The 25118-nt window shown below is 35.3% G+C and overlaps 4 protein-coding genes across 5 annotated transcripts in view; 3 read left to right on the top strand and 1 right to left on the bottom strand.

The window, feature by feature from the left end:
• Positions 1-3784, top strand: part of LOC106131324 (protein scalloped) — a 64700-nt gene extending 60916 nt beyond the window's left edge. For both annotated transcript variants that reach the window (XM_013330395.2, XM_013330392.2), the window contains one exon: positions 226-3784. In XM_013330395.2, the coding sequence (XP_013185849.2) occupies positions 226-339 (114 nt within the window). In that variant the 3' untranslated portion in view covers positions 340-3784. The remainder of the gene's footprint in view (positions 1-225) is intronic.
• A 1291-nt stretch (positions 3785-5075) lies between these two features.
• LOC106131369 (lysosomal acid glucosylceramidase) lies at positions 5076-11509 on the top strand. Its single transcript, XM_013330464.2, has 13 exons — positions 5076-5152; positions 5631-5707; positions 6347-6483; positions 6753-6891; positions 7202-7343; positions 7701-7857; positions 8119-8279; positions 8758-8881; positions 8996-9109; positions 9482-9626; positions 9887-9966; positions 10231-10511; positions 11392-11509. Exons 2-13 carry the CDS (start codon positions 5641-5643, stop codon positions 11498-11500), a joined length of 1656 nt encoding a protein of 551 aa, XP_013185918.2. The 5' UTR covers positions 5076-5152; positions 5631-5640; the 3' UTR covers positions 11501-11509.
• On the bottom strand, positions 11494-12931 carry LOC106131370 (mitochondrial inner membrane protease subunit 1). Its single transcript, XM_013330465.2, has 2 exons — positions 12574-12931; positions 11494-12317 (listed from the first exon to the last, which is right to left on the bottom strand). Exons 1-2 carry the CDS (start codon positions 12679-12681, stop codon positions 11961-11963), a joined length of 465 nt encoding a protein of 154 aa, XP_013185919.1. The 5' UTR covers positions 12682-12931; the 3' UTR covers positions 11494-11960.
• Positions 12932-13280: 349 nt separating this feature from the next.
• Positions 13281-25118, top strand: part of LOC106131297 (uncharacterized) — a 30711-nt gene continuing 18873 nt past the window's right edge. Inside the window, exons 1-4 of the mRNA XM_060944883.1 lie at positions 13281-13760; positions 14452-14633; positions 17823-18045; positions 22330-22584. Coding sequence (XP_060800866.1) covers positions 14457-14633; positions 17823-18045; positions 22330-22584 — 655 coding nt within the window. The 5' untranslated portion in view covers positions 13281-13760; positions 14452-14456. The remainder of the gene's footprint in view (positions 13761-14451; positions 14634-17822; positions 18046-22329; positions 22585-25118) is intronic.

Raw genomic sequence — 25118 nt, 5'->3', positions numbered from 1 at the left:
GACCATTGATCCTGGATTGGGTGAGTCAGGTTTTTACACGAAGCGTCCCATCTGACCTCCGCAACCTTTGGAGATAAACCTAACTGGTATTTGGATCCATGGTTAAACATCCAGTTACCCTAATAGCAGGTTTCCTGACAATGTTTTCCCTCACCGTAAGTCTTTACTTATGTTATTTTTGTACATATTCATTTTTTAAACGACGTGTTCGTAATATCTTGACAGGTGGTGTCAAACAGAGATACTCAAGAAACATTACTTTGTGCGGCCTTCGTGTTCGAAGTATCAAACAGCGAGCACGGCGCACAACACCACATTTATAGGTTGGTCAAAGACTGAAGCGCGCGACAGCCGAGCGAGAGAGCATCCCCCCACCCCGTGCGAGAGCGAGAGGCGACGAGTGCAGTCCGCGCAAGTGGGCCGGCGAGAAAACGTTAACAATTATTTTTATTGACTTCTGATGATAAAGTTGTCAAATGTTCTTGCCAGAATTAGGTATGTCTGATCTCTGGATACATGACCAAAAGTATTATAGAAGTTAAATAGTCGATGGTAATTAAATTGTACTTTTTTTTTATTTTGACATCAATGCAGGTTTTCTTCTTAAAATTAATAAAACAGAATACGAGTAAGTAGTTGTGCCGATATTTTTCCGTAAATTTCATAATTTCCTAAAAAGTTGTAGTTTCAATAAAAATCTCGAGATTATTGTATTTTTTTTCTGTTTCTTAAATTTTTCATTATGCAGAATAATGTTACCTTTTCTCGGCGGCTGCACGAGTACACGGAGATAAATTTAACTATCAAATAAACTGTGGTGTAAGGTGTTTTGTGTTAACAATTCACACCGTTTCGGTAAAAACCAGAGATTTTATATAGGAACCACGATAAGGCAGTTCCTTTCTTTCTTACTCTGAGTTTAAGTTGCTGTTCGTAAATTGATAATATTGGTCAATAAGGTCTATTTACGAACGGGCCATATCAAAAGAAAAAGTGGTTTGTCAAAATTTCAATGTCCACTGAAATCTATAGTACCTACCTAAAGATTCATTGACGTATCTTTTTGCACTTCCATTATGGTGTTTTAAAAGAGAGTATTTGTAGTTGTAGTGTATTGTATTAAATAATACTTACGAGTATATACCACAGTTCATTTGGTCTGTTAACCAATGTTCGTCACGCAGCCACTCGCAACTATCAAGTAGGTCTTCCGATGCGTTATACGAGTGCTATTCTTATACCCATCCGGCACAAACCTGTTTATCATCAGCTAGGGAATATTTGTTATATAGTGTGAATATAGCAAAATGTGATCTGAAAATTACGCTACAAGTATTTTTGTAACTGAATGTTTATGTATAGCTCAATTTTGAGTATCTCTATGTAAATCTGAGTTTTAATCCTTCGGGCGTTCACCAACTCTCCCGTAGTCGTAGGCTACGTTCGGCGAAGACAAGAGTAACAATAAATATTTTACATAATTCTAATAATCCTAATTGTCGTTCGGTAATTGTGTAATATAATGTCAAATAAGATTATAGAATTGAATACACACAGTGCCTCTATAATTATGTTACATTAACATAAATTACTTGAGCGTGTTTAGTCATTTCACTGCCCGTACATAGATGAAATAATAAGTTGTAAATACGCAGCAGTGGAATGGCTAACAACTTAGTGTAGGATACAGTGAATCATTCGTAGTTTAATAAGTATAGAGTTGTTAAGACGTCTCTGGTAATTTTATCCGCTCATTTGTTACACGCTCGATCTTTCATTTCTTTTTTACTTTAAAACTTTGCCTCTTTTGTTACATATTTTACAGGTTTATAAGGTAATGTTATATATATTTTTTCTTCAACTAACATATTTGCCACTTAAAACAATAATGTGTTATTAATTCGTGTAAATAAAATTATGTACCTAAATAACAAGTGTACATGTGTTCACGTGGTCTGCCAGATTTGATAGCGTATACTTAAGGTTGTAAAATTAGGAATGGGAGAAATTATATAAAGCGGACATTTTCGATATTCATCTCATACATTTTTTTTTAGTTTTAGAACGGGATGCGTTAGCTGCTATTAAGAAGATATTTATTACAAAACGAATCATATCAGAAACAAAAATACATTTTCATCATTATTTTGTTTCATTTTACTCATTTTGAAATTGTAAAGTTATTCGTTTCACATTACAATGTTTCATTGTATATAACTTATAAAAGTTTGGCAGCTACAACAAACCGATGATTACATAGTGTTTCTAATTTATACATTTTTTTTGCGTTTCGCATCCCGTGTGACAGAGCCACTGCTTTCACGTTTCAAAGTACAAATGAGTGAAGACACTACTCAACGGCCTGCCGGATTATTCAGTAAGTTAACGTGGCAATGATTTGATCTCTCTTTTAGTCAAATATTTTAAGTGTCCTCCCGTCGGCGCTGGCAAGCGCACTCAGGGTCCTTCGCAGGGAAACCATGGGCGCGCAACCGTCACCATCTATTGAAAAGGTTATTTTTCATACTTACCATTACGCTTGTCTCCCATTAGGGTAGACAGAGACTACAGATTTCCACTTGCTACCATCTTTACATACCTACTCTTAAAATTTTGGTTTTTCATTTTATTTACATGATAATGTGTGGAGTGAAAGAGATATCACTCTAAACATTTCTGAAATTACTTACGTTATTTGGTCACCAAATCCTCTTTCACACATTTCTTTTAATTTCAATGTTGAAAAATATCTTATTTATAGAATATTCGACAAAAGCAGTACCTATTAGAATCAAAAACAATCAGACAATATTGGCCCTTCTTTATTTGCCATGTTTGAAGTTCAGGTAGGTGCTGAAATGTTGATCACATTATTCTTACTACTGTTCCAAATTAACTTCGTAATTTTATGAACTCCTTGATAATAAAATTGTTCATCTTTTACAATCGCGCCGCCATGGTATCACGGTGAAGCAGACCCTTAAATTTACAGTGTTATGTGCATTAAATAGTAGGTATTTAGTTTCAAGACATGAGGTAGAAAAATATTATCTTAGATAATAATAAGAGATTTTTGTATTTATTTCATAGAGTTATTATATTAGGTAATTGTAAAGTGATTAGCTTTAAGATTTTTTTTAAATATGGCGATGGTCGTTCAGACATTAGGAAAAAGTTGTCATTACTAGTACTTAAGCTAACGAACTTAAATTTCGTTGCAATCAACGTTTCTTTTTTCTTTTCTTTTGTAAATGTGTTCTGGATAATAAATTTTGTTGTAAGCAGTCATGCGAACAAGCAAGAGAAATCTCTTGTTGTGATTCTCTAAGTTTAATATATATATAATACTATGTACTCATGTGAGATTAACTCCGTTTTTTTTTCAACTCAACTCTTTTGCTATAGTATAGTTTGTATTGAATCGTTTGACAACGCCTAAGTATGGCAATATATTCAATATAAAAGTATCATGTAAATAAAATAAAACATTTAGTGCATTTCTTTCTGTTAGTTTTCTAAGCGAATTTGCTTCTATTCAAGTGTTTCATATCGACAATCTGCCATATCAAAATAAAGATATTTTAGTCGGCCGCGTTTGGGATTATCATTTGTGACTTTTTTATTTACTTTTTGCTAAGTTTATGTCTTCTCAGATTTCGTTTGGTAGCTGTTATTTATAAACGCAAATGATATCCCAGAAACATTACCGACATTGTACAGTATTTTAAAGATAATATTACGTTAAAGATTTGTATGAAAAATTTAATTATATTGTCTTCTTAAATCACGTGTGTATTATTTTAACTTTACAGCCCCAGTGACACAGAGATTATTAGTCTGGTTTTCTAACAAGAAGACGAATAAAACTATCCATAAAACAAAATAATGTTTTATGTGCCTTTTATCCTCTTATCGCCTCCTGAGATACCACAAAATATTGAGTGGCCAGAAATTGAACCAAAAATGGTTTTCTGCATCCTGTCTTTCAATAGAATTGGAAGTATTATTCCACTTTAATACCTACTTCAAAAAACCAGTCAGACATGACACTGGCACCATGCATACAGGCAATCTGAGAAAAAAAAGGGGCAAGTCTAAGAAAACCTAGGTTGACTAATACAGATACATAATGTTGAAAGATATTGTAACCATGATCGATCCAAAACGGGTTAGGCTCCCCTGCAAAGGTTGCGGAGATCAGACGGGTGTCGCTTCGTGTAAAAACCTAACTCACCCAATCCAGGGTACATGGTCAAAGGCATACCCCGGGCTCCTCTCTAGAGTGGTAAGGATGCAACCGGGGCCAAAGCTAGTAGAAAGAAAAAAAATTTGAAAGGTAAATTTAATTGTCCATTGTAAAAGATACCAAATTCTTTTAAAATTGCCACTGCATTTAAACAAGTCTTTATTGAAAATTCTTATCACGCTCATTCACTAACTTTCACCCCCACGACTCGCGATGTTACATCAGATAAACAATCACACAGATAGTAGCGGTAAGTACTTACTTACTATATTTTAATTCGTGGGTTTTGATAACCTTCTCATAAGCAGATAAAAACTTTAAAAAAATATGAAGTAATGCACATCTTTTAAAATTGGTCATATGATTAAGGGTTTTGTACCCGAGTTCATAGCAACAGCATTTAGGTGAGTACTTTTTTATTAATCATGTATTTATGTAGATAGTCTCACTATGTTTCAACCGGAACTTCAAATGCTCCAGGTATACCTATGACCACAAATACAGGAGTAAGGAAGTCAAGTAAGTCACAGAAAGATCACGATGATGTCAGTTATCGTAGATATGAGCTGAAAGCCTTCTTCCCTTGGTCGCCATCCATTTGTTTTTTATGAGTTAACTCAAACATTATTGACCAATTTTGATGAAATATGACGTGAAGATAAACTAACATCTCGGGTGTAGCAAAGGTTTTATATATTCCTGACAATTTGCACGAGAGCCAAACATACATTTTGTATTACATATAGGTATAGATATATTCGCTTATATTATCAAGTATTTTGATTTCAAGCTGCTAATTAATATGTTTTGCTAATGAAACATCGATCAAGATTATTTTTTGATAAAAATATTTTTTGATAACTACAATAATTTATTCCATTTCAGTTACCGCCCTACTTTCATAAGGTAAGTTCTAGGTGTTTAAATTATATATAATGTAATAATACGCTACCTTTAACCTTATTTACTTTACATAAGTTATACATATACCCCTATTCCGCGGTGCTAATTTTCAACCAAGATACTAATTACATTATTTACCAAGTATTTATAACTACACCGTTAAAATGGTGTCTAGGCTGAATAAGTTAAGGTACCGTGCGATATATAAATCATAATTTCTGTTTTCTTCAATAAAAAACAGGCTATTTCAGAAATTATCAGGTGTTATTTTACAGGAGGCAACTATTTATTTTATTTTGTTTACGTACCTACGTTTTTCAAGCAATAAAATAAGATTAAAGATTTGTGAGGCAAACTCTAACTCTGGTGCATGACACAAATAGAGTAATATCCAGAGAGGATGTAACCGATAGGAGCTTATAACTGACGCCAGAAAGAAGAAAAGATATTGCGAGCTGCAAATTCCACTCTGTGATTTCAGGATACCAATCATGGGCAGGCTGGAAGTCCTTGGTTCGTTTTTAATAGCATTCCTATTTACAACGTCAGGATTATGTGGTAAGTACCAACAAATTCCGATAAAAACTTGTGTAAGTATTCACAACAGTCTTATTCTAGTAGGTACCTAAAACAGAAGAAGATTATGACAAAGTAATGTGATACCTAACTATAACCAAAGTTTCCTTTTAATTCCCTTCAATGGAAGCCTTGTGGTTGTCGTAGGTTACTGTAACAAAATACAGAAAAATCTTTGCCTAGATTTAACATATGAAGGCAATGAAGGAGCTACAAAAAATAAAAGGCGCTCTATGGAATATTCATCCCGAGATCAGACCGAAAGGTTAAAAAAGGTTCGGACAGCACAGACTGGAGCTCCTAAATTCATGATCCAAATAAATCTCAATACGCTGTGAACCGGACAATGTCGAAAGAAAAGTGTAGGAATGCAGACCGAACCATGGTGTCAGAGGGTGCAACTGGGAATACGCAAACATGAACACACGAGAGAATGGAGGATGTTTTTTCTGAGGCTATTATAAAATCCCAGGGGGTCGATTCACACACAATAGTTCATATCTTCCCTCTTTCTCTTATTCTGCGGTTTACCTCAAAGATAGAGTGATTGGGAAGATAAAACATATACCTTGTCATGTTAATGTTAACTTACATTTAGACGTAAAGGTAAAAATTTTGCAGAGGACATACCCTGCGCCGACCGCGATGTGGGCATCGAAGGCAGGTCCATAGTCTGCGTTTGCAACGCGACGTACTGCGATACCATATCCCGAGAAACGGTGCCTCCGGGGACCTACTTCATGTACACGTCTAGTTTTGTAAGTAATTTTGTTATTTGAGAAATTTCCAGTTCCGGAGTTTCCAGAGCCCTTCGGTGGCCTGAGGTTGTAAAACTTATGATTTGCTTTGCAGATCATATAAGACTCTACAGTGTTATATGATAGTGTCATAGACCTACTATGTCTATGTAACGAAAAAATGCAACCATTTCTTTTACATTAGATAAAGTTGATTTACTATCGCATCATCAATCGTGATAAGCGAATGTACTACTTAAATAAAGTACCCATACCATACCATATTTTAGGCGGGTCAACGATTTGAGAAATCAAGTGGAGTCATTGAAACATCGGAGCAAACAGACGTTGACGAAACTGGGGCCGACTATATTTCAGATTTCAAGAATTTCCCTTCTTATAATGATGAAGACGATGACGACTTTCAAGGTACGTAAGGAATTACGAAATTCAAGTTGGGGTGAGGGAAAATATTTGTACGTGCAGTGCACCCTTACGCTGAACCCCATGAGTTGAAAAGACAGTGATAGGGACTAGGATATGGGATAGAATGGGATAGATAGCCCTTCCAGGGTACGTTAGGTTTGCGTAAGAATGTGATCATACGGAAGTACTCCTTATAGTTTTTTGACTAAATTAACACAATTTTAAATGATAAACTAGTCATAGGTTGAGTCCGGGCTCTTTGCCAGAGAGAAAATACTGAGAGGAATAACGTAACGAGCACCTATTTTTCCAGAAACCATATGGAATCGAGTGGTCTTAAGGTTGTTCACTATAATTCGATCACAATTCATTGAAGGCTTCGGAGGGTCTGTGACGGACGCAGCTAGCATCAACTGGCGAAAGCTTTCAGATCCAGTTCAACACGAATTAATCAGGTAATCAGGAGCTTTCAAATAAGATCGAAATTCTTACGAACTCGACCAGACAAAAAAAATCTTAGAGCGGTCTAAATTTTTCGAGTGGTTACATCAAGTACCTTCAAGTTAGACTTACTTAGTTAGACAAGACTATTAGAATATTTAAAAATAATGTACATAATGTCACAACAAGTTAACTTCCTCCAAGTAGTTATGGGGCATGTGGATTTAATTTAAAAAAATATGTTGTTTCTTTTTCGGTGGTTTCCCTGGGCACCTTTTGAATTATTCTCCTAGCATTGTGCGCGATCTGGAGAGAAACCCGGTCTCTGCCTTAGAACCTTTATATTTCTCCTAACAGTATTAAATCCCCAGGTCCTACTTCAGCACCGACGGGCTAGAATACAACCTGATTAGAGTTCCGATCGGCGGTGCAGACTTCTCAACCCACCCTTACACTTATAACGAGCTACCTTGGAACGACGGAGCGCTCACCAACTTTTCACTCAGCGATGAAGACCTATTTTATAAGGTTTGCAGTTTGCACCTACTACCTTAAAATTTGAATTGAATATTCAATCATTCTCGCGTTCGACAAAAAACAAGATTTTACCAAACAACATTAGTTTTTTCAAGAAGTAAGGAGGTACAAAGCCACAACACAACTCAATGTGACTTACACCTTTGCCCTAACAAAACCAGATTACCAATAAAGCATAACATATCAGAATAATTTATTAAGCTTGACTTTCGAAAGACCACCTTGAAAAAGTTTTCTTTCAATAAATTTCAGCTGCCCATGATCAAGTTAGCTCAAGAAGCCGCTCCTGAAGAGATCAAAATAACGGCCAGCACCTGGTCCCCTCCAGTTTGGATGAAGACTAACGAGAGAATCACTGGCTTTGGACAGGTCAAACCAGAGTTCTATCAGTCGTACGCTGATTATCACCTACGGTAAATACTCTAAATTAATTACAAACTTAGGTGCAATATGATGATGACCTGGGTATATTTTCAGTCATTTATCAATCCTTTCTTTCTAAATCTTCGATTATCTGATGTTAAAGTTTAAGTATGCCTTTCAACGTTCTGAATAACGAATGACAACTGAAAACGAAAGTCAGGTCAGGATAAAACTAGAATGTTCTAATACCTCTAAAATACTATCTACCTGCTACAATAGCTATGCCTGCTACAGCAGTGCAGTACCAACACTGTTTCATCTCTTGCCTCACAAAGGGATCTATACGTGGGCTGGGCAACACGTGTTAAATGAAATAATAAAGTATTTACGACTATAAAAAATTGAAACTGACATGTGTATTTCCGATCTGTATCAAATTGTCCTTTTGTCAATTAAACAATACTCTACTTCTAACAATGGTATGTATATTAGGTATATTAGAGAATACAGAATTTTTATTTATTTCAGATTCATTGAAGAATATGATAAAGCCGAAGTGAAGATCTGGGCTATTACCACCACTAACGAACCAATCAACGGTATTATTCCCATAGTGAACTTCAATTCTTTGGGATGGACTCCTGCGCAATTGGTAAGCGTAATTAACGAATTTGACGTTTCTCTTTGCAATTTTAAAATAAGAATCGAAGCCATTTTGTTTAATAAAATAGCCAGGAAAGCACTGCATAAACTTATTTATTTTTAGGGTCGCTGGGTGGCAAACAATCTTGGTCCTACGATTAGAAACTCCAAATACAACCAAACACTTATTTTGGCTGTGGACGATCAGCGCTACATTCTACCAATCTGGTTGAGAGGGGTAAGTACATTGCTACCCTAATCCTAGAAGTTACTATGGTTCGTTTAAACATTATTTCACTATGCCAATGATGCAAAAAGGGAGCGAAGCAACGAATACTAAAGTTGAGGACTATCTTCAATGTCCATGACGTGCTCCCAGTTAACATAGCTAGCAGATGCTTTGTCATAGCACTAATGAATTATCTACCACAGAATATGCCTACATTGAATCTTGGGACATATTTTCACGAACTTGGTGGTAAACTTGCTTCTGCACGAATATAATCCTATTTATACACCACAATTTAATCAAAACATGTAGAGGTATTTCAGCCAGGCAGTATAGGCAATAGAAATTTATTTTAACCACTAAACCTTCCGCTATTCGCAGATGGAGAGAGAAGATCCCCGTTCTATTGAGTACATAGATGGTATAGCTATCCATTACTACGGTAACTTCGTACCACCAATCATTCTAAGCAAGATCCAGGAACGGTATCCAGGGAAAATACTGCTTTCCACAGAAGCTTGTGAAGGTAAATATAGATTATGAATAATTTTAGAATGCGATGGGATATTAAGCCACATTATGTCATAAATTGAAAATATATTGTCTGAGATGAGTTTGAAATAATGATTAAGCATTACATCTCGGCACAAAAGAAACGACTTAAAATTTGAATGATCTATTATTTGATGGAATCAAGTAAACATACTTAGGATTCTTTATAAAATTCTACGGGGCGACCATACGAAAAATCTAGCATAGTTTACAGAACATTATTATAAATTACAGGACCTATGCCTTGGGATCAGATGAAAGTGGAAGTCGGATCTTGGGCCCGAGCACGAAGATACACAACCAGCATATTAGAAGTGAGTAAACGACTATTATTTCTGTAAGTAGATCCTTCTAGAGTAAAAACAATCGTTGTGAAATTAACTGACCTTCTTCTAGAACGTTAAAATAGGCCTTAGGTACCCCTCTGTAAGTAGACCGCCACCGAGAGGCAAACAAACGCTGAGGAAAGCCAATAATAGAAGCGTCATAAGAACTCCCTTTTCTGTATCCCACCATGCTATGAGAACTACGGATCACGTGTTTAATTACCCTGAAATTGGTATTTTCGTTTATTCCAGGATCTGAACAACCGCGTCGTAGGCTGGATTGACTGGAACCTATGCTTGGACCCTGAAGGGGGCCCAAACTGGGCGGACAACTTCGTCGACGCACCGATCCTTGTGTACGAAGAGAATGACGAATTTATCAAACAACCAATGTTCTACGCAATGGGACATTTCTCCAAGTTCATCCCAAGAGGGTCAAGGGTCATCAGAGCGGCTAGACGGAGCCTTGCCACGCTGGAGAACATTGCTGTGTTGACACCCAGAGATACCATTGTTATGGTCATACAAAACAGGTATATACTTCTAAAATTCCTAAAAATCATTTCCCAAAACATACTTTAAACGATTAGTGTTACGAGTGCGTTACAAAATTGATTGGTCGGTCGGTAAATGAACTGATGATGTGGAGGCCACATGTTTAATAAGATAACTGTAAAGACTGCCAGACGAGACTATTCAAAATCGAGGGCTTATCACATTTCCACTAGCATGGACTAACAATCACTTCATCTGTGTCTGCACTTTTGTATTACTCATCAATGAAGGCAATGATATCTTAGTCAGCACAAACTTTGCAATACCCAAAACAACTAGCGACCAAATCAATTTCTGGGTAAAATATATACAATTTTCATGAACACAGAATTTCTGGGTAAAATATAATTGTACACATATTTTAATGTGGTGTCCATCTCCAAAAGAAAATAAAATGGGACCACTCCATCTCCTTCCCATAGATGTCGTAAGGGGCGAGTAAGGGATGGTCTTATAAGCTTGGGATTCTTCTAGAAGGCGATGGACTGGCGACCTGTCAATACTTGAATCACAATTCCATCATAATGCCAAACAGCTAAATGTGGCCTATCAGTCTCTTCAAGACTGTTGGCTCTGTCTACATATAGACATAGAAGTGACTATATGTAGATATTTACATTTATAACTTAGGATGTTATGTACAAACCATTGGTCTTATTGATGAAATTAAAATGTATATACCTAGTATGTGTCGAGTTTTAAAGTTCCTGGGGCATCAAGTAGTTTAGTAGATCTTTCCAATTTTATAAAAAGTGTTTGTTAGATCTAAAGGGTGAACAACTAGTAATTTAAATCTGAATCACAAACCTCTCAACTGAGCGCAGACAACTTTGATACTTAAACATATTTTTGTTCCAGACACACCAGTGAGAGAAATGTGCGCATTAACGTCGACCCATCACGGTTCATACGGTTCAGGATGGAGGCGCAATCTATAAAAACTATTGAAATAAACCCAAATTCATAAAAATAACAATATTTTTATTTACATGAACATGAATAACATGACCAAAGTTGCACAATGTGCCGACCAGGCAAAAATATACTTGTGATTTGTCAAACAAATACACATAAAATTATACTACCTAGATACAAAAGGTTTTATATGGGTAGAGCAATTTAATGTGTGGTACTAATATGGCCATCAGTATTGACAATATTAAACAGTTTTTCATTAAAATTGTATAATATTGTAGGTGAATTAAGTAAAGTAAAATTAGCATAATGAATATTAATTAAGATACTCAAAAAAGTACTAAACAAATTAATATCACACTTTGCAGTCAAGAAGTCAAATGAGACTGAATGAGAGTCTATTATTATTTTATTAATATGGTGAAGGAGTCAATGTTTCTGTCTTTGAGGTGCACTTGCTCTGATAATTGCTATAACCACACATTTTTTTTGCCCCACCTTAGGCAAACAGATCAATAACTTGTTAAAGATGCTATCTTATCTAAAGGCCAGACTCTACATACCACTCTACTTCGAATTAAACCTTCCGGCACAGCCCCATATACTCTAGAATCAGCAGAATTACTTGAATTATCACCTTCCAGCCAAACATGACCCCTGGGTACAACCTGATTGTATCTAGGGAAGTGTCCTCTCATTCGGTCACCAGGCAGGCCAACAATCCTTTTGCAAATATTTTGTTTTGGATTTGATGGATTCCGAGCTATGACTATGTCACCACGTTTTAACCTCTGAAGCCGAGGTGAAATGTGTTCAGTAAATAGTATGTTGTTTGATTCTAAAGTGGGCTCCATTGAAGGGCCAGAACACTGCAACAAAAGAGAAATTTAAAAAATTGTTGAAATAATTTCAGTATTATGGGGTGTACTGGTTGACTTTGAAGCAGAAATCAATAAGTATCTTACTCAATAGGAAAAATTGACCTCTAGCTAGATGAAGGTCAATAAACATGATTTATAACTAAAGATCAATTATAAAAGTTAGCGTACCGAACTGCGGTAACATTTTAAATATTATATAATTATTTCTTATATCTTTTCTTTAGGGTATGTATTTCTTACTCACCATGACAAAGTCCCCCAAATATTCAAATGTACAGTGCGTTACACATGCGTATTGCAAAACATATCCCGCAAATCCACAAGTTCGTCCAATGAATTTTACAAAAACCATTATTTACATAATTCTATTTCAAGTTATTAATGGTTACTACACCTATCCAAAACCTTGTTGCACATAAAACATAACCTGTACACTCAGTATTTGCCTTATTGAATACTTTAGTATTGTATCAGATCATAATTGAATATATTTTAAACCTCCTCGTACAGTCGTGCGTACATACTTTAAAAAATAATAAGTAATATGGGAAGTTGGAAGCTAAATTTCAAAATATTGTAAAAATTATGTTTTGAAAATTACACATACATTGACATTGATTGACAAGTCTTTGATTTTTATTGCTCGTTCGTTCCACTCATGCAACAAATCACATATTTGCATGAAGGTACATTAAACTGAATTACAAAGAAATTAGGATTGCCCCGCGGGTAAAAGATTATAATCCGAGAATTCATTACTGATAAATTGTTCATAAAATGTTACGTAAAATATTATTGTGTGAGTTTAGCAACAGAGGATTTGTATTATGTTATGAACTATTCTAAGGGGGCCCCATGTATTCAAATTCTTATTATCATCCGTGATCCTTGCCATTCACCCTGTGGCTTAAAGATAACTTAGCTCATTGTCAAATGGTTGACGGCGTTGACTCACAGTGGTCATATTGACATTCATGACAAATTGTGTTAAAATGGGAAAGGCAGGCACACTGTTCATGGAAGAGCTCGTTTGATTATTATTAAAACGTGTCGAATTCGTTAATTCTCATTACACCGCAAATATATTAATATCAACGATTACACATATCTGTTTATTTCTTTGCTTCGTTATTACGTTCAAATTTTAAAGTGAATTAGCAATAAAAATCCAAGGAACAATCAGCTTCTTTAGCTTTCGTTCGCGAGATTCTTATATTGTATTATTTAATACGGTGTGTTTGTTTAAATAGATTTGTTTTTTTACAAACTCGTGTTAATTGTTAACGTTACGTTGGATTGTTGTAATTATCGGAAGCCACGGACTATTCGAGCATTAACCCTATTGTTGTGAAATGAGTGTGCATATTTAGTGACTCCTGATGGCTACTAGTTGTTGATTTTTCATAGTGTTTGAACAGGCCGTTGTTATATGTAAGTACCTTTTCATAGTTATCTATCGGCAACTTAAATGTCTCTTAAACTTAATCGTCTTTATTATGTACATACTTTTATAAATATTTTTTTATGCTTAATTATCTCAATGTTCCTACACATGTAATAATTTATTAATGTCAAAGTTGTACATATTTAAGTTTTTGACTAAATTGAGGCCTGGCTGCATCAGTTTCACTAAAAACAAAAATATAACCTCTTGTATTTTTTGAATAAAGAATTTATTAAAATTCAAAATTATTTTTTAATAACTAAATGATATTAGCAGTTTTATTTTATTAAGAAGGTACAAATACTCACTCTCAGTAGGTATGATAGTCATAGTTACTATCACACAGCTTTTGGGCTATTTAGTCATTCTTCAGTTGTTTTCCATATAACATTTTTATGTCCCATCATAAAAATGTTAAACTACAGAGAGTTAGACTAGAGAAAAGTTAAACTAGAGAGATTACAGGGGCAGGTATCCTATCTTATTATCCATTGAACTATTATTGCAAATTCATATTGCCATACTTACCACAACATGCAATGTTGACTTTAACATTGCAATTTATTTTAAATATGTATTCTGTGATCACCTAAAAAAGTCATTTGCAAGAAAATTTGTATTATTATTACTTAAATGTTCTTACATAAAAGTTTTTTCTTAAATACTTCTATTTTTCAGAAACAATGGGAAGATTTTCTGGAAAAAAATGCCGACTTTTGTCGATGCTCTGGCTCACCGGAGGCTTCTTCTTTGTGGAGCTGATTGTAGGCTATGTCACCAATTCTATGGCATTAGTGGCAGACTCCTTTCACATGTTGAGCGATGTTGCTGCATTAGTTATTGCCTTCTTATCAGTTAAAGTGAGTAACCATTCTTTTATGCCTACCTTATAAATCTTAATAAGATGTAGTCTCTGCCTAAACCTCAGGGAAAGAGGCATGATTTTATGTATGCATGTATCATAAACCTGCAAAGGTGTTGCTGAAGATTTTCCTATTTATTTCCTTATAGCCATATCAATACCACGGCCTTTGCTAAAGTATAAAATTTTATTTTTTACAAAAATGTGTTTACCATTATTATGTGTTCATAATTGTAGTTATACTACAGAAATATATATTGACTAATTGGGTTCTAACATGGAATAAGTATACATAATATGGTCAGTATCCTTATTTAAATTGAAAGCTTTGAATCATCAGTCACAATAGGGATTTCCCGATACAGTAATAGGAAACTATAAAATTTATATTAATAAATAGTGATGTCTACATTTTACCTATGACAAAAAATAGTATACCTATTTATAAATCCATACTAATAAATGTGAATGTGCATTTGTTTTCACATCAAAACCAATACACAAATCTCAATTAAATTTTGCATACATATAATGTGAAGTCTGGAGAAGGACATAGAGTATTATTCTAGTGGGCAGATCTGCTGGCAAAAGTTAATAAATTGTCACTCATCAAAAAAGCGCCTATGTAGGATACATAGGATAGGCAACAACACTTTGGTATCGATATTTATAACGTTAAATGCTAACTGGTAAAGGGTCAGGTCAAAAGTACCTGAAACCGCCGAGCTTGCATGAAGAGAGTTATGAATGTGGATGAAGCGAAGGAAGTATGCAGAGATAGTGGCAAGTGGAAAGAGGTAGTCTCTGCCTACCCCTCCGGGAAAGAGGCGTGATTTTATGTATGTATGTATGTTAAATGCTAACGTTATTTAACTTAATTTTCAGTATGTAACTTCATTTTCTGATCAGAATAAATATGATTGACTTTATTTTTAGCCAGTTATATCGAAACAAATGTTTTAAGAATGTATTAAGTGTCGTGTTGCAAGGAAAACGTCCATTAGTACGGTATTTCCTGAATCTTAACGTGTTTTGAATCAGTGAGGTTGATCCTTAAATATTCTTAGGTCCTTGATACCAATGACGCATTCGTTAGTCATAAATCACGATTTATTTTGTAGTAAGATGTGAAAAATGTACCAATTAATTGAACCATTTAAATTAATTAAACAGATGTGATTTAATGACCTCGTGAGTAAATTAGTTTTATTGTGGTTTTGAAATATACATACATACAGCCTTGGCCAAAAGTATTAGGCACCCCCAACTTTTATTAAAATAATGAAGTAAAACAACTTTTATTTTCTATATTTATTTATTTCTTAAAAATTAGGTTAATATAAACAAGAAAAGCTTAAAATCTAGTAGGTCCACCTTTAGATTTTATTACTGCACTGATTCGAGCCGGCATGCTGCATACTAACTTTGTATACTCATTCCTAGAAAAACTGTTCCATTCTTAAACTAATGCATTTTTAATGCACTTTTTGATGAAATACTATGCTCCTTGATCCTCTGCTTTAAAATACCCCAAAGATGTTCTATTGGGTTGAGGTCTGGAGACTGCATCGGCCACTCCAGCACCTCAATATTATTTTCAACAAACCAACGCATCACAATCCCTGACTTATGACACGGTGCGTTGTCTTGCTGAAAAATGACGCCGTCTAGGTTGGTGTCACCGTAAATGCTTATTAGCGATGGTATTAGAGGAGTTTTGAGTACTTGGATGTACTTTTCACTGTTCATACAACCTTCACAAACAAACATTTCACCAACGCCATCGGCAGCCATGCAGCCCCAGATCATAATGCTACCTTCGCCGTGCTTGCCAGTAGGTACAACGCAATCTGCATGGTATTCTGCGCCCATACGTCGCCTCACAAAGGTCACACCCGGTGTCCCAAAAACCTGGTTGAGGAAAAAACAATACCTATTAGGAAATTGATTATAATTTGTAATATTAGAGTGGAACTAAAAAGGAAACGTTCTTAATTATAAGAAAACTACTAGAATTGACTCACCTTAAAGTTAGATTCATCAGACCACACCACATTAGCCCAATCTTCCTCTGTGAAATGTTGGTACTGTAAAGCTGTTCTAGGCGCTTTTTTTAATTAGTTTCTGACAGCCTAGGCTTCTTCCTGGCTTTGCACCTTTTTAGGCCTGCTTCCCCGAGTCTTCTTGTGTCGGTTCGCGAACTTATTGACTTTCCAGCTTCATCTGACAAAGCAGCAAGCGCGGATGAAGTTTTCTTCCTATTTTTCAGTGACTCTCGAACCAATTTTCTATCTTTGCGATCCGTAGTCACACGTTTTCGGCCTGCTCGTGGTTTGTCGTCGTGGGTACCGGTCTCAGTAAACCGTTTGATGGCCGACTGTACAGCGCAACGCGAACATTTCACCAACTTGGCGATTTCTTTCTGGGATCGCCCTTGTTCGTGTAAAAGTTCAATTTTCACTCGATTTTCAATAGTAATTTTACTTTTTTTGGGCATTTTAGAATTAATATGATGTCAATTTGTCGCTCAAAAAAAATTACAGCTCGTTTACTAATTGAAGTCTAGAACACAACTGGTCATATAATCACTGATGAGATTACAAAAAACTGAAATCTTGTGTTTTCGGTGACCAGGGTTTTTCATGACCTCAAAATATGCCACCTACTGTGCCAGGTAACGTTTTATGACCCTGACAATACATTAAAGATAAGTATTTATTCATTGTTTCAATAGTAAACATGCATTGTGTATTTTTAAGGGGTGCCTAAAACTTTTGGCCAAGGCTGTATATAGAGAGATTTATCATTAAGTTTCGTACCTTTAAGGTATGATTCATCTTTCGTAACATACTCGTAGGTAATTAATCTTGTGGAAAATTACTTTTGTTGTCCCATTTTATGAAAGAATGGGTTTGAATGAATAAATAATGCATGTATTTTAAGTTTTTAAAATAGTTATTGCCAATGCTGTGCGTCGGTAGCGCTTGTTGGAATATTGTGCACTAGCGTCCGCCTGCTGGTTCGCTCACCTGTTAATAGTATATGTGTTATTCATATATTACATTTTCATTAGATTTTGCGTGCAAGTGTGAAACATTATATCGGTTCACTTTTATAAATAAAATATGATGTTATGAAAGGGCTTATTATAAAAATACCATAAACTGACGTAATACCTCTTTTACAGATGTCACCAAAGAAATGGTCAAAGAACACATTCGGATGGGCGCGGGCTGAGGTCCTGGGGGCCCTTGTTAATGCTGTGTTCCTCGTAGCCCTATGCTTTAGCATTACAGTGGAGGCTGTGAAACGTTTCATAGAAATTGAGGCTATCCACGATGCAGAACTGTTGGTTGGTGTGGGAAGTCTTGGTTTGCTGTTGAACATTGTTGGGCTGTTCTTGTTCCACGGTGAGTTCACCTTAGTGTAGTAGTAGCTATGCCGTGTGGTATCCTGTATATTAGAACAGGACCACTCCATATCTTTCCCATGGATGTTGTAAAAGGTGACTTAGGGTATGGCTAGTAAACTTGGGATTCTTCTTGGCGGCGATACCCTAGCAACCGGTCGCTATTTGAATCTCAATATCATTATTTAGCAATACAGCTGAACGTGGACATTCAGTCTTTGGGAGACTCTGTCTACCCCCGCAAGGGATTAGACGTGACTATATGTATGTAGGTAAGTAGTTATTAAATGAAGATTATACTTTGTTGTTTACGGATTCAAACATGGTGGGAAGTAGGAAGACATATTCTCTGCCTAACCCTCTGGGAAAGAGTAGAGTGATTATATGTATGTACGTTTGAATAATAATAATACCATACTAATGCCATCGTCAACAGAAATAAACAATGAAAAAGAACAACGACAAAGAAGAAAAAAAAGGACTCGGATTTCTTTTGAAATATTAGTAACTGATCGTATCTTGAATTCTTTCGGTGATTTATTGATGAGGCATACCTACGTATTTAATTATTAACTGATATCGGAATGCCAATGGCCGGTTCCTAAATTAGACGATTTATTTTTGGTTGTATTAAAGTTTAGTCCTTATTTTATGTTAGTCATCATTATTCTCCTGGTTTTACTATAATCCGTCATTGGAAAGGACCATATGGTCCGTCAATAACTAATATACCCCATATTGCATGTTAATGTCGTGAGACCTCGGGAAACTTAGATTAAAACATTTTTATTTCACTACGTTAAGAGATTTTTCATTCAAATATAAAACTGTATACATAAAGTTGTATGCTTGCCGGTACCAACCAATATAGGTAACTAGGTACTCTACCTATTTCCCGTGCCGTAAAAAGCGACTCGGTAAAAAATCATTTACGTAACGATTTTCACTTGTGTGTGCTAGTCCTTATAATTGGCCCTGTTCACTGGTTCTGTTCTAATTGACTGCCCGTTTTCATACGAGCGAGAGATCAAACATTCTCATATCGAACGATGTCATCGAATATCGGCCCTTTTAAATAAAAACCCGATTGATTAATTGATAGCTTCGATGACAGATCACTATACATATGTCACAGCGCCAGCCCCCGTAGCATGGCCGTTTTTATCGCGCGGAAAACTATCGCTTTTCCGTTTCACGACATAATAAAAAGTGAAACAGCGATAGTTCTGCGCGTGATAAAAACGACATCCCGCGTGCCATGTTACGAGGGTAGAATGAAGTAATTTATTTACAACTAGAGGCCGCCCGCGACTACGTCCGCGTAGAAACCTTATCATAACATAACAGTCAATCCCTCGGAAACTCCGGAATAATAAGTAGCCTATGTGTTATTCTGGGTCTTCAGCTACCTACATACCAATTTTCATCGTAATCGGTTTAGTAGTATTTGTGTGAAAGAGTAACAAACATCCATACAAACATACAAACTTTCGCAGTTATAATAATAGAAGGATCAAGGTATTTTTTAACGCCTGGGGTTACCAGGCGTTAAAAAATAAGACCGTTCAAGTTCGAGTTGGAATTTTTAATGGAAACTATAGGTTATAGGTTTTTTCTCAATTTTGACATACGTTTTTGCAATTTTGGATAGGCTGAAAGATTTTTTTCTTGACAATGGGACTAGGTTTTCATTCTCTTGTTAAAATGTGCAAATTCTGTCTCGTGATTTTGACGAAACCATTTATTTATAACAAAACTTGATGTCACTTAATCTCTATTGTTTTTTATTAGATGTATGAACATTGCATAGTTGACGTCAATCAATCCCAGGTCCACTGGAGCGGCATCAGTTATCCGTTAATATCTGGTTTGACAAGTTTTACATTGTAAACACATAACTCGTTCAAAGTTACGTAAATAATTAAAAACAAAATAATAACTTATTTGACCTTGTGTTATATGTTGCTATTTATACCTATAACGTTGTTTCATTTAACTAATGTTGTAATTATAGGAGTTTTATCTCAGCACCAACCTATCTATGGCTTTTCGGTTATACGATTTCATGGGAGGGTGCGGTGTTTTCGCCTTTCCTTTATCTAACAGAGCACCTTTTTTGACTCCCTTCAAAATCTCTTTAGTCTCCCTTTAGTTCTAAATTCTTGTAATGGTTGCCTCTGCCGCATTGCCTCTTTTAAACCCGGTACACACAGAGCGAAGCGCAGGCGGCTGATAGCAGTGATTTGTACGATGATCTCGTATGTGTCGTGGCATAAACTCAAGGGATACCAAAGCACGCCTTCGTTTTCTCTCTGCGCTACAGATACTGTGTGTTTAGGCCATATAGAATCTGTTGTAAAATTAAATACTTACAATGTCATTTATTTTTCTTTTAAAATAAAATTTCTTATAAAAATTGTAATAGTGTTACTTCATGATGACTGTCAATTCACCTGGGTGATAAACTTACATGTAATTTAAAGTACCTATACCTCACGATATTTTTAAACATCCTGTTATTATGATTCATATAGAGTATTGTTTCTTTAGTCAAATACCAATTATTTTGATTGTGAACGATTGCTTTATCTTCCTATGTAAGTTCATTAAAATAAATTTATTGATTCAATGAGAAATGATAGGAAGCAAATAGCAACACAAAATGCATTTTCAAAAGTGTCAAAGATAATATCAAAGGTAAAGTAAATACAAATAATTAATCAAACAAATGTTTGGAATAAGATAATTCACCTGATAAAGTTTTAACTTTTCCATTATTATTTTCGCGTAAATATTTTTCTTAGTATCATATCAACTACAAGTAGTAGAAGTTGGTACATGACTAATTTTAAAATCTCTTTGTTCTTACATTTTAATCGAATCCCTTTCTAACGTTTTTGATAGTCTGATAACAAAAACATCACCTCTTTTTGCTTTTTACAAATTATGGAAGTATATCAAGGGGCTTTTAAACTTACGATTCTTCTTTTGGCCGATGGTCTAGCAATGTATCTCCTAAAGCGAATTCACCAGCAGCAAAGTCGTTAGTTGCTATTGGTCCTAAATACTCTATCTGCTAAAACCGTTTTATTTAAAGTGTTCATATTGACTCAAAGTTTTTAAGGTCGCTGCCTACATAACATAAAACCGTCCGGGAAATTTTGGAATAAACTGTGGAAAGAAATGGAGGGGTATTATACTAACTTTTTAAATAAGCTGAGGCAATATACTATGTGCAAAAAATAAATATGTTGTATCCTAATGTATCACTGTATATATTTTAATAATTTTGTCCGTAAAATAACTGAACTTAATAGCTGCTAAAACTTTTTGATAGGTAGCTTACGAGTAGTATAGTAAAATCTTCTGTGAAATATTGTTCAATATTTCAAAACAATTCTGGTTTTTAAAATTCGCCTAGAATTAAAAAGAAAAATATTGTAATTCGTGAACTGACGCACGCAGCCAGTACATTTTTATTATTAGGTAGGGGTCGTTTAAATTCCCCTTTCCATTCATGTTTTATTCACATCACGCTCAAAATAAAAACCATAAAACCACGAAAATTGGCTTCGATTGCGTATCTGCTAAATATTCTAATTGAAAAGTTTATTGAACCCTATAGTCAACCCTTGAAGGAGTTCCCAATGATGTCTGGGCACGCTATTTGCATAGATTATGTTCAAACAATACTTTAAACTTTGTTCCATAATTAACGTCAAGTTTCATCATGTTATCGTTGATAAATATAACCAGAGAACTAAATTGATTGTTCAAATTTACGTCGAAAGATTTATTAGATAGACCGATTTGAAATAAGTATTGTGTACCTATCTAGTGATAGAAAATAACGATCTTGCCTTACAGGATTTTCACACTTTAATGTGTTCATATCCATACATACATATAATCACGTCTATATCGTTGCGGGGTAGACAGAGCCAACCGTCTCGGAAAGACTAATAGGCCACGTTCAGCTGTTTGGCTAAGTGATAGAATTGAGATTGAAATAGTGACAAGTTACGAGCCCATCGCCATAATATGGCATAAGTTCTTTTCCGGGCTTAAACTATTGCCAAAGTTAGTAAGTTAGCCGTTTAGATATTAAAGGTGGCATAAAAATAAGACGTATCTGTGAAAATATATCAAAACTAAAGACTTTACATAAATCAATACTAACTTATAATCTGCACGTGTACAGTAACAGCTGTCACTCACTACATGTTCCTTTTCTACCAGACCAGCATGAACAGTCTCCTCATATTAATCCCTCAATTTGTTTCAGAGCACGGCGGTCACGGCCACTCGCACGGCGGCGTGCCACCACCAGCCAACGTCAGGCATCTGACAGAAATAGTAAATAGCAATGCTGACATGGCCCTAGGTCACAACGCGACCGATACCGAGGAGACTGACGAAATGGTCCCGCCCAAAGCTGAGAAAGTGCCCAATAACACCAAACAGCCGTGTAGGCCTAACAGCGACCCGGGCCATATGAACATGAAGGGCGTTTTTCTTCATATACTGTCTGATGCTCTTGGTAAGCGATATTTTCTCAATTATTTTGTACAAGCTTTTACCCGCAGTCTCGCGCGAAGTTAGCGCCACCTACAAAAGAATACAGGTTTTTCGCTTATCCCACGGAAATTATAGTGTTAATGGGATATAAAGTACCCTATGTCCTTTTTTAGACTCTTAATTATGCCAAATTTTAAGAATATTGGTTTGGTAGCGAAAGCAAACAAATAAACTTACTTTCGCATTAATTATTTTACTTAGGATACTGGCGTTTTCTCATAGCTCCGCCGTGTTAAACTAGAATTCCTGTTTTTCCCTATTCCTATGACGATTACTAGATGAAGAAGTCTATGTTTGACCTCTGAACTAAAAATCGGAACTGCTGTTTAGCCGTAAGACACAGTGCATCGATCTGATAAATATACTGGCAGATACACTTTTGCATTTTTCCACCTTAGTGTCGAAGCCGATTCGACGCAGGCAACAATGCTTTGCCTATTCTATAAACAAAATCACCTAGTAAATTTTGCATAATTTTCAATATACATAATATATCACAATGACAGCTTATGTACAAGTGATTGCAATGTCACGTAAAAAATTGCATCGACCATGACAATGTTCAAGACATAATGTACATAACAAATAAACGATTTGCTAGTGACCTTGCTTTATCAAGTTATGTGGATCGACTTTTATTTGTGTTCTTTGATCGATGAACACTGCTTTGTCGTTTTTTCGTATAATATTTCAATTTGATAAGTTTTCATTATCAATTTCATCTCATCCATTTTGATTGTCAAAATTTTGTGTTTTCGTTTCGCATCATTAATTTTCCCTCGTCCAAATTTGCATATTTAGAACAATTGACTTTTTAAACATTTCACATTGTAGTAGAACCTAAATCTGACGTTATGAATCATCTTTGTATCGGCTGATTCTAAGTGAAAATTGTCACTAATAAAGCCAGTTACTAGTCCGCGCGATTTTAGCGCCACCTACACGCACTTATTTAGCGCCACCTTCACACGTGATTACCGCGCCACTACACGCCAAAGAATACAGGATATTTGCAAATGCCATAGGATCTATAGATTTATCGGCAAAACCATAAGTCCTTCTCCAGACTTTTAATTAAAATCACTTAAAATTTCAACTAGATTGGTTCAGTAGATATCGCGTAGAGCAAACAAACAGATACGTACTTACACAATTAAAATATTAGTTGGGATGACCCTTGGGTTGTGACTTTTGTTCTGAAGACTTATAACAGCTCTTTAACTAAGTTTTCACCTTGGACAATTAGAATTTATTTAATGGTTTGTTTATCTCGACATTGACTTTTACTTTCGACACGGAACTTGATGCAAACCGTGACTAACTCGACAAATTAAACTCCGCGTACTTATTCCTCTTAAAAATAAATGTTTCTGAAATAATTCATTACGAGTGTCAAATTATTTCCTTTATTAGTTATAATTATTACACACAATTAAAAGGTTACCCGGAAAATATCGATTTTACATGTGAATATGCTAAAATTTATGGACGTTGCAATAAAGAGTTGTATTGTTGTTATTTCCATTGGTAACAAAGAAATGTTCCGGTACAACTAGGGCAAGAGTGAATAAGCGTTATTTAAGCTTGCGTGAACTACCTTAGGTCTCGCCTTGTTTACCACCAGGCAGATTGTGGTCAACGTCCTCAAAGACTCTTAACACACAAAGTCTGGATGTTTTATTATGTGTGTGTACATTTGGGTTACCTTTACACACCATCTCGGAATATTTCTTTTACTTTAGCGAAGATCTTTAAGTTTCCTAAAAGATAAAAAACACTGGTTAGAGAATATGTAAGTACATACTATAAACAAAATTATCAACACTGATTTGTTCCACAGATACTTTCAAGTGGACCAATCAACAAAAATAGCATGCTATATGTTCATTTTTCCATCATTTTAATTTTGTGACATTATGTAAAGATTTTGTGATTTTTACATAATGTCTCCACTTTTGCCTATTTTTTTTTTTTTGCTTTCCGCAGCTATTGAAATTAGAACGTTTTCTATGTAGAAGTCCTTGCGTTTAAAATTTTCGTGGGTTTCAATTTTGACAATGTGTCAATTGTGCTTGGCTTTCTATTGTTAAGTTTAACAATGAAACAACATTGTTTTCAAAACCGAATGGTCTTGCAATAGAGCATATATTTCTGGCCAGTGGTGCATGAACCTCGTTGTATGGATGATAGGAAAGCAGAATCTCTCGTATAACTAAAGAGTGCTAAATAATATAGCAAGGGTTTAGCGGATGACTATATTTCCTATGTAAATATATAAAAACTGAATTATGCCCGCAGCTTCGCTCGTGCGAATTTAGCGCTGTCTACACGCGCGAATTTAGATGATTTTGCCTATTAGCGCCACCTACAAAAAATACCACACTGTTTCACTCACACTTCACAATTCTACGGGAACTTTAGTTTTTACTGGGGTGAAAACTACCCTGTCCTTTTCCTGACTCAAAAATTATAAACGTATTCAAGAAGATTGGGACA

This window comes from Amyelois transitella, chromosome 6 (genome assembly GCF_032362555.1).
Source record: "Amyelois transitella isolate CPQ chromosome 6, ilAmyTran1.1, whole genome shotgun sequence".
NCBI classification, from domain to species: domain Eukaryota; kingdom Metazoa; phylum Arthropoda; class Insecta; order Lepidoptera; family Pyralidae; genus Amyelois; species Amyelois transitella.
This window is presented reverse-complemented; position numbering and strand designations above follow the sequence as displayed.

What these genes read in the sequence shown, in the direction of transcription:
- LOC106131369 (XM_013330464.2), top strand. Translation starts at nt 5,641, where the DNA reads ATGGGCAGGCTGGAAGTCCTTGGTTCGTTTTTAATAGCATTCCTATTT. An exon ending in TCATGTACACGTCTAGTTTT is followed by an intron (nt 6,484 to 6,752) that starts GTAAGTAATTTT and finishes ACCATATTTTAG; the next exon opens with GCGGGTCAACGATTTGAGAA. An exon ending in TACCAATCTGGTTGAGAGGG is followed by an intron (nt 9,110 to 9,481) that starts GTAAGTACATTG and finishes CGCTATTCGCAG; the next exon opens with ATGGAGAGAGAAGATCCCCG.
- LOC106131370 (XM_013330465.2), bottom strand. Translation starts at nt 12,681, where the DNA reads ATGGTTTTTGTAAAATTCATTGGACGAACTTGTGGATTTGCGGGATAT. An exon ending in ATTTGGGGGACTTTGTCATG is followed by an intron (nt 12,318 to 12,573) that starts GTGAGTAAGAAA and finishes CTTTTGTTGCAG; the next exon opens with TGTTCTGGCCCTTCAATGGA.